The sequence below is a fragment of the Papio anubis genome, chromosome 20 (genome assembly GCF_008728515.1).
Source record: "Papio anubis isolate 15944 chromosome 20, Panubis1.0, whole genome shotgun sequence".
Lineage (NCBI taxonomy): Eukaryota > Metazoa > Chordata > Mammalia > Primates > Cercopithecidae > Papio > Papio anubis.
In genome coordinates this window covers 19,971,343-19,981,089 of record NC_044995.1, presented here as the reverse complement: position 1 = coordinate 19,981,089, position 9,747 = coordinate 19,971,343, and the positions used below count along the sequence as shown (strand labels likewise).

Below are 9,747 nucleotides of genomic sequence, written 5' to 3'. Positions count from 1 at the left end.
CCTCGTGATCCACCTGCCTTGGCTTCTCAAAGTGCTGGGATTACAGGCGTGAGCCACCGCACCCAGCCCCTTTTCTTTTTCTTTAATGGTATTGCTTCATTAATTTGGGTGCAAATGCACTATCTCTAATTTTAGATGAGGAACTTTAAAGACATAAGCACACAAGAAAAGAAAGTAAAACAAATTTCATTGGGCAATTCTCATTTTGATAATGCAAAATATTACAACAGTCCATTTTTAGTAATTCTCTCATTTGCAGATATTTTTACTCACTCTACCTTTCTCAAATTTATTATGAAATATTTTACTTCCTTCTGCCAGTAAAGTAACACAACGTTCAGAGAGACCCGTCTACACAGGATCTAAGAAAAAAGGAAGTGGGGCATAAAATAACAGTTCTACAGACATAAACTTCATCCTTCCACACATGCGATCTGTCCAGTGTGGGTTGCTGCTTGCTAAGCATGCTTTGAGCACAGGGAAGGCACATTTCAAAACACTAACTTAACCCCAAACAAAGCTACACTGTGGACATTTTTTTTTTTTGAGACACAGTCTCAATCTGTCTCAGGCTGAAGTGCGGTGGCGTGATCTTGGCTCACTGCAACCTCTGCCTCCTGCGTTCAAGTGATTCTCCTGCCTCAGCCTCCCCAGTAGCTGGGATTACAGGCATGTGCCACCACACCTGGCTAAGTTTTGTATTTTTTACTAAAAATGGGGTTTCAACATGTTGGCCAGGATGGTCTCAAACTCCTGGCCTCAAATAATCCTAACACCTAAGCCTCCCAAAGTGTTGGGATTACAGGCGTGAGCCAAGACATGTACTTCTATATAACTGAAATAGTTCCTTGAACATTTGATAAAGTTTTCCTTAGAAAGAAACTGGATTTCGTGCTTCATTAGTAATAGTTAATTGATCACATGCTCATTTTTCGCATTCTCTGTGTTTATGAGAGTCTTCTAAGAGTCCTAATTTTCTTGGAGTCAATATTGATGTATACTTGCCTTAAAAATCATTTTGTTTAAATTTTCAAACATATCAGAAAAAAGCATTATATTTAACATAACCTTTTAAATCTGTAACTATGTTTCTATCTCTGTCCATTTTTTAAATATGATGCTGTTTCTCTTCATACTTTTTTCCTCAGTGCACCAATATTTTGTTTATGTTCTCTTTTCTTTTTTACTGGGTATATAATGTGGCAAAAAGAGTATTCTGGAATAAAGTCCTTCACACACATTATTCACAGTACTTTCCCCACCAATAGCTAGGATTATTCCATGTTCAATAGGAAGTACATGATGATGGGAAATTTTCTTAACTTGTTACCTTTAAAAAGGGTCTTTCTTCAGTCAATTACCCTGCCTAATGGTGACTAAGTTCTGCAGAAGTTAAAAAGCCTTTCTACAAATAATAATACTGATGACGATGAATATAATAATGATGACTAACATTCAGTGAGTATGCATTTATCATGTCAGGCACAATGCTAAGCACTTTATGGGTCTTAACCCTCACAAAGCATTATGAGGTAGGTATTATAATTATCCCCCATTTTCTAATTTTTACTGAGACACGCATGTATATATAAACAGAAAAATGATCAGCAATAAACAATAAACTGATAAAGACTATACTTTGGGAAGGGAATGGACACAAGACAATGGTCAAAGGGTACATTTGCCTTTTTGTAATGCTTGCATCTTTTATAAGGAAAATATATTCACACATTATTTCTGCAGTTAAAAGATATGATACGAATATGTGCTTAGGGAGAATGTCCATCAGGGACTTGTATTTTGGCATGTATTATGGCAAAATATCTAGAGGAGACCATGATATCCACCAGTAGGATTTCATAAGCAATATTACAGTAACACAACAAAACACCATGAAGATATTGAAGGATCTCTATCGAGTAAAATGTTGTTCATGAACATTTTTACAATAAGAATGCCTGTAATGTGGCGGTGGCTCATGCCTGTAATCAGCACTTTGGGAGCCCGGTGGTGGATCAGTCAGAATCGAGACCATCTACCGGCTAACAAATTGAAACCCGTCTCTACTAAAAATGCAAAAAAATTAGCCAGGCGCCTGTAGTCCCCAGCTGCTCGGCCTTGTAGTGAGGCGGAGATGGCGTGAACCAGGGCGGAGCTTGCAGTGAAAAGGCAGAGATCGGCGCCACTGCCTCCCAGCCTGGTGACTAAGCGAGACTCTGTCTCAAAAAAGAATGCCTTAATGTTATAAAAAACTGAAAAGAATAAATACATCTTCAAAATAAAAGGCGTCCCATTTCTCCCAAGATACTAAAAGTATTTTTAAGAATGTGTAAGGATTAGGGCCGGTGGTGGCTCCAAGCCTGTAATCCCAGCACTTTGGGAGGAGGCCGAGGCGGGGAGGATGCAGTCAGGAGATCCCGAGACATCCTGGCTAACATGAGTGAAACCCCGTCTCTATTAAGAAATACAAAAACTAGCCCGGGCGGGCGTCTGTAGTCCCAGCTACTCGGGAGGCTGAGGCCGGAGAATGGCGTGAACCCGGGAGGCGGAGCTTGCAGTGAGCTGAGATCCGGCCACTGCACTCCAGCCCGGGCGACAGAGCGAGACTCCGTCTCAAAAAAAAAAAAAAAAAAAGAATGTAAGTTAGACAAATTACAGGAAAAAATGAAAACCACAGGACTACATTTCTACAAAAATTCTCTGATGCTTAAGAAGGTTAGAAAGGTGTTAAAAGTGCTGTCATTTTCAGTACGACAGACTGAATTATCTGATGTCAAGAGAAGTGAGATTTGATTAAGGTTTTCAAAATATATTCTATCATAGGGTGTTTCTCCAACATTATTTTTCCCAGGCTGAATAAGCTGTAGTCCACAAATACAATGTTTCTACATTATTCCATCTAGGGAAATTATTAACAAGATAAATTCTGGGCTGGGCGCGGTGGCTCAAGCCTGTAATCCCAGCACTTTGGGAGGCCGAGACGGGCGGATCACGAGGTCAGGAGATCGAGACCATCCTGGCTGACACGGTGAAACCCCGTCTCTACTAAAAAATACAAAAACTTAGCCGGGCGAGGTGGCGGGCGCCTGTAGTCCCAGCTACTCGGGAGGCTGAGGCAGGAGAATGGCGTAAACCCGGGAGGCGGAGCTTGCAGTGAGCTGAGATCCGGCCACTGCACTCCAGCCTGGGCGACAGAGCGAGACTCCGTCTCAAAAAAAAAAAAACAAAAAAAACAAGATAAATTCTGTTTTGAGCCATAATTAAAAGCCTCCCTACACATTTCATATATTCTGGCTCATCACCAGTACAAATTTTGATGCTGAATAAGTTGTGGGTTATAATTAAAGTTCTTTCCACATTCCCTATATTCATAGGGTTTCTCACTAGTATGAATTCTGTGATGACTAATAAGCTGTGAACTCTGAGAATAAGCCTTCCCACATATCTTACATTCATAGGGTTTCTCACCAGTATGAATTCTCTGATGTCTAGTAAGGTCTGAGCCAGAACGAAAAGCCTTTTCACATTCCTTACATTCATAAGGTTTCTCACCTGTATGGATTCTTTGATGTTTAATAAGTTGTGAGCTCTGACTAAAGGCATTGCCACATTCCTTACATTCATACGGTTTTTCCCCAGTATGAATTCTCTGATGTTGAGTAAAGTTTGAGCCACTACTAAAGGCCTTCCCGCATTCTTTGCATTCATAAGGCTTCTCACCCGTGTGAATTCTCTGATGTCGAGTGAAGTTGGAACCACTACTAAAGGCCTTCCCACATTCCTTACATTCATAGGGTTTCTCACCAGTGTGAATTCTGTGATGTCGCGTAAGGTCTGAGCCACAAATAAAGGTTTTTCCACATTCCTTACATTCAAAGGGTTTCTTGCCAGTATGAATTTTCTGATGATGAGCGAGTCTTGAGGGATGTCTAAAGGACTTTCCACATTCCTTACATTCATAGGGTTTCTCAATGGTATGAATTATCTCATGTGTAGCAAATTGTGAGCCATGTCTAAAGGTTTTCCTATATTCTTTAGATGCACAGAATTTCTTTTTACTATTAATGATTTGCTGTAATGTAAAGGATGGATGCTGACTCAAAGTGGGCAGATCTTCATGAGTGAATACCAATTGATTGAAATGTCCCCCCTGAGAGCCGAGCTGTTTCTCAAACTGGATATTACAATCCCAATCATCTCTGAAACTAGAGCACTGAAAATCATGTCTTGTGAGTTTTTCCATTATTTCCCACTGGGTTGATTCTATTTCATAAATTTCTTTCTTCAGAAATAATTTCTTGGTCTCACATCTTGATTCCAGGACTGAAAGAAAATATGAAAGTAATTCACTCATGTTTTTCTTATTTGGGAGAAATGAAACTTCAATCAATATGGGAGAATTTCACTGATTTTTTTTTACAAATGAATGAGGAAAAAAGAGAGTTAGAAGACAGGTTACATAATAAGATGAGGGTAGTGATCAGGAAAACAAAATAAGTCACTGCTTCCCAAACATTGCTATAGCTCAGGATTACTTTGGGAAGCTTGCTAAATACACACATGCCTTAGTCCTGTCTCCCTTGTTAAAGGATGACTCTAATCATACACACGCAAAATGTCTCATTGCATATACACACACGGGACATATAATAGGATCCCACAGTATTAATTGTAAAATAAGGGAAATGGCCAGGCATGGTGGCTTACACCTGTAATCCCAGCACCTAGGGTGGGTGAGGCAGGCAGAACACTTGAGGTCAGGAGTTTGAGATCAGCCTGGCCAACATGGTGAAACCTGTCTCTACTAAAAATATAAACATTGGCTGGGCATGGTGGCATGCGCCTGTAATCCCAGCTACTGGGGAGGCTAAGGCACGAGAATTGCTTGAACCCGGGAGGCAGAGGTTGCAGTGAGCCAAGATTGCGCCACTGCACTCCAGCCTGGGCGACAGAGTGAGTCTCTGTCTCAATAAATAAATAAATAATCAATCACACTGTTAACAGGGCTATTGTCAGGATGAAATGAATACGCCTAATGAAAAATTCCCAGGGATCAGTAAACTATGGCCTATGGCCCCGCACCGATTTTTATAAATGAAGTTTTATTAGCCATACTTGTTACGTATTGTCTATGGATGCTTTTGCGCTAAAAGGGCAGAAGTGAGTAGTTATGACACAGAATGTGTGAACTGCAAACCTAAAATACTTACTATTTGCCTTTCAAGAAAAAGTTTGCCAGCCCCTGGTTAGATATGCATTGTCTAACATGGTAGCTACTAGCTACATGTCATATTTAAAATTTCAAATAATTAACAATGAAATCACTTGGACTCGGGAAGGGGAACATCACACACCGGGGCCTACTATGGGGAGGGGGGAGGAGGGAGGGATTGCATTGGGAGTTATACCTGATGTAAATGATGAGTTGATGGGTGCTGACGAGTCGATGGGTGCAGCACACCAACATATCACAAGTATACATATGTAACAAACCTGCACATTATGCACATGTACCCTAGAACTTAAAGTATAACAATAAAAAACATTTTCAAATAATTTAAATGAAGTGTGCATTTTATTTTGAAATAAACAGCCGAATTTGAAAATTCAGTTTCTCAGTCACACTATTCACATTTCCAATGTTCAACAGCCAAACTTGGCTGGTAGCTTTTGTACTGGAAGTCTGTACTAAACATCACAAATATAAAACATTTCCAATACCACTGAATGTTCTCTTGGATAGCCCTGGTCTGGATTCTGTAACTGGAGGTCCAGAGCTCTTTAAAAAATGATAAGGAACTAGAGGGTAGCCATCCAGAAAAAAGCCTAGCTTAAGAAAAGTCAAGTGTGGAATGAACATAGTATGAGTAGTAGGTAGGACTCATGTGTGCACAGATATGATATATGTTTGGGGTTGGATGAAAATAGTGTTTGTCTTGTAATTCTGAGATGCTGGCCTTTGTTAAAGAGAAGAGGGGACTTAACAAGTACACGAGCACTATAGTAGTGATGACTGACTGGCAGAAAAGACATTTGTAGGTTCAAGGAAAGGAGAGAGAGTAAAATGGAAGGCATTGTATGGTACTGACAGATCAGAGATACTAGATTCAGTTACATGCGTTTTATACTCAAACTTGAATAATTATAAGCTTTGTTTTCTTGGGCAAATTAGTTCCACTTTCCAAACCTCCAGTTCTCTGTCTAATACAATAGGAATGACAGCCCTTACAGCTGTTGTGAGGATTGGGATTGTTTGTAAATACCACGGAAGAATTTCCGCCAGGCACGGTGGCTTATGCCTGTAATCCCAGCACTTTGGGAGGCCAAGGCAGGTGGATCACGAGGTCAGGAGTTTGAGACCAGCCTGACCAGAATGGTGAAATCCCATCTCTACTAAAAATACAAAAATTAGCCAGGTTGGTAGCGTGTGCCTGTAATCCCAGCTACTCAGGAGGCTGAGGCAGGAGAATTGCTTGAACCCAAGAGGCAGAGGTTGCAGTGAGCCAAGATCGCGCCACTGCACTCCAGCCTAGGGAACAGAGTGAGACTCCATCTCAAACAAACAAACAAACAGACAACACACAAAAAAAGAATTTCCATACAAAAGTGGGGACATTAGGCCCGACCCCTTGATTCCTAAAAAAAATAAAGTCAGGGAGAATAGCTAGAAGACTTGAAAGTCACTGACTCTTAGACAAGGAAATGGAGGGGTAAGGAAGGTACAGCTTTGTAAACTATTATAATATACATGTAATACAAATACATTTTTAAAAGAAATAGCTTGGTCTGGTTACAGAGGGACAGGATCTCAGCTAGTATTCTTATCACTTACCCATAGAGAAAGAAATGACTACGAAATGAGATATGATGAAAAGAAAAAATGAGTATAGCAAGGTGGTTGAGAAAACTGAAGGCTTTAGGGTTGTAAAAGAGGTCTGAATTCTGGACTTTTTAACTAGCTGAGAGGCCATAGACAAATTATGAAACCTCAATGAACACTGTTTTTATCATCTGTAAAATCATCAAGTGTATGACACTAATAGGTACTCAATATTTTTGTGGAATAATGTTCTGAATTATGTAAGGAAGATAGTTTGAAATCATACTAGATGATATGGTAAAAACATACATCATGCCGGGCGTGGTGGCTCACGCCTGTAATCCCTGCACTTTGGGAGGCCAAGGTGGGCGGATCACGAGGTCAGGAGATCGAGACCATCCTGGCCAACACGGTGAAATCCCGTCTCTACTAAAAATACAAAAAATTAGCCAGGCAAGGTGGTGGGCGCCTGTAGTCCCAGCTACTCGGGAGGCTGAGGCAGGAGAATGGCGTGAACCTGGGAGGTGAAGCTTGCAGTGAGCCAAGATCGTGCCACTGCACTCCAGCCTGGGCGACAGAGTTGAGACTCCGCCTCAAAAAAAACAAAAAAACAAAAAAACAAAAAAACGTACATCATACAATCTTTCTCTGATAGCTGTAAGGCATTTAATCTGATCACTGAATCCCAAACAAAAGACGTGAGAGGATATCAACACTAGATTTAACTTATAAGAAACACTAAAAAGAGTTCTTCAAGTAGAAAGAAAAGGACACTAACAATATAAAAATATAAAACTCATTGTAAAGGTATGAATATAGTTATATTCAGAATACTCTGATAATGTAATAATAGTGCATAAATCACTTTTAACTCTAGTATAAATGTTAATAGACAAGGTTGGGCACAGTGACTCACACCTGTAATCCTAGCACTTTAGGAGGCTGGGGTGGGCAGATCACGAGGTCAGGAGTTCGAGACCAGCCTGACCAATATGGTGAAATCCCGTCTCTACTAAAAATATAAAAATTAGCTGGGTAGGTAGCGTGTGCCTGTAATCCCAGTTACTCAGGAGGCTGAGGCAGGAGAATTGCTTGAACTCGGGAGGTAGAGTTGCAGTGAGCTGAAATCGTGCCACTGCACTCCAGCCTGGGTGACAGAGAAAGACTCTGTCTCAAAAAAAAAAAAAAAAAAAAGTTAAAAGACAAAGGTATTAAAAATAAACCTACAATCATTTGCTAATAGATGCACAATATATAAAAGATGTACATTGTAACATCAATAACGTAATGTGGCTGGAAAAGTGCAGACTTTTTGTATGTGGTCAAAGTTAAGCTATTATTATTATTATTACTATTATTATTATTATTGAGAAACAGGGTCTTGCTCTGTAGCCCAGGCCAGAGTCCTCACTGTAGCCTCAACCTCCTGGGCTCAAGGGATCCTCCTACCTCAACCACCTGAGTAGCTGGAACTAGATGTGTACCACCATACCTGGTTAACTTTTTTTTGAGACAGACTCTTGCTCTGTCTCCCAGGCTGAGTGCAGTGGCGCAATCTCGGTTTGCTGCAACCTCTGCCTCCCAGGTTCAAGCAATTCTCCTGCCTCAGCCTCCCAAGTAGCTGGGATTACAGGCGCCTGCCACCACATCTGGCTAATTTTTTGTATTTTTAGTAGAGACAAAGTTTCATCATGGTGGCCAGACTGGTTTCAAACTCCTGACCTCAAGTGATCCTTAAACATTTTGGTGGAGACAGGGTCTCGCTATGTTGCCCAGGCTGGTCTCAAATTTCTGGGCTCAAGCGATCCTTCCACCTCAGCCTCCCAAAGTGCTGGGAATACAGGTGTGAGCCACCACACCCAGCCTAAAGTTAAGATATTATTAACTTACAATAGACTGTTATAACTATGAGATGTTTTATGTAAGCCTTATGGTAACCACAAAGAAAAACTCTCTAGTAGATACACTGAAGACAAAGAAACATCAAATCATACCACCATAAAAAAATCAAATCAGAAAGAAAGAGTGAGCTAGGAACAAAGACACCATAAAACAGTCAGGATTAGCTCGGCAGAGTAGTGCACGACTATAGCCCCAGTTACTTGAGAGGCTAAGACAGGAAGATTGCCTGAGCCCAGGAGTTCAAAACTGGAGTGAGTTATGATCATGCCACTATACTCTAGCCTGGGCAATAGAGGGAGACTTCATCTCTAAAACAACAACAACAACACAAACAAAGAATCATAAGCGACTACTATGAATAATTATATGCCAACAAATTGGATAAACTAGGAAAAAATGGATAAATTCCTAGAAACATACACTACCAAGCCTGAATCATGAAGAAAGAGAAAATCTGAAGAGACCAATTATGAGTAGGATAGTTCAATCAGTAATCCAAAACCTCCTAATAAAGAAGAGACAAAGACTTGATGGCTTCACAAGTAAATTCTATCGGACACTTAAAGAAGAATTAACTCCAATTCTTCTCAAACTCTTCCAAAATGTTGAAGACGGAACACTTCCAAACTCATTTTATGAGGATAGTATTACCCTGATACCAAAGCCAGACAAAAAATCTACAAGAAAATAACAGGCCGGCGAGGCACTGTGGCTCACGTCTGTAATTCCAGCACTTTGGGAGGCCAAGGTGGGCGGATCACGAGGTCAGGAGATCGAGACCATCCTGGCTAACACGGTGAAACCCCGTCTCTACTAAGAAATACAAAAAATAGCCGGGCGAGGTGGTGGGCGCCTGTAGTCCCAGCTACTAGGGAGGCTGAGGCAGGAGAATGGCGTGAACCCAGGAGGCGGAGCTTGCAGTGAGCCAAGATCGTGCCACTGCACTCCAGCCTGGGCCACACAGCGACACTCTGTCTCAAAAAAGAAAAGAAAATAACAGGCCAATATCCCTGATGAACATAGAT

The 9,747-nt window shown here is 40.9% G+C and overlaps 1 protein-coding gene across 2 annotated transcripts in view; it reads right to left on the bottom strand.

Annotated features, from left to right (window-relative positions):
• Positions 1–2,632: 2,632 nt before the first annotated feature.
• ZNF566 (zinc finger protein 566) overlaps positions 2,633–9,747 on the bottom strand; it is a 39,968-nt gene continuing 32,853 nt past the window's right edge. Inside the window, exons 5-6 of one of the 2 annotated variants that reach the window (XM_031659581.1) lie at positions 3,248–4,323; positions 2,633–2,929 (exon numbers count right to left, since the gene is read on the bottom strand). In XM_031659581.1, coding sequence (XP_031515441.1) covers positions 3,299–4,323 — 1,025 coding nt within the window. In that variant the 3' untranslated portion in view covers positions 2,633–2,929; positions 3,248–3,298. Of the gene's footprint in view, positions 2,930–3,237; positions 4,324–9,747 lie in introns of both variants that reach the window. The other variant, XM_017952404.3, reaches the window with a different exon arrangement.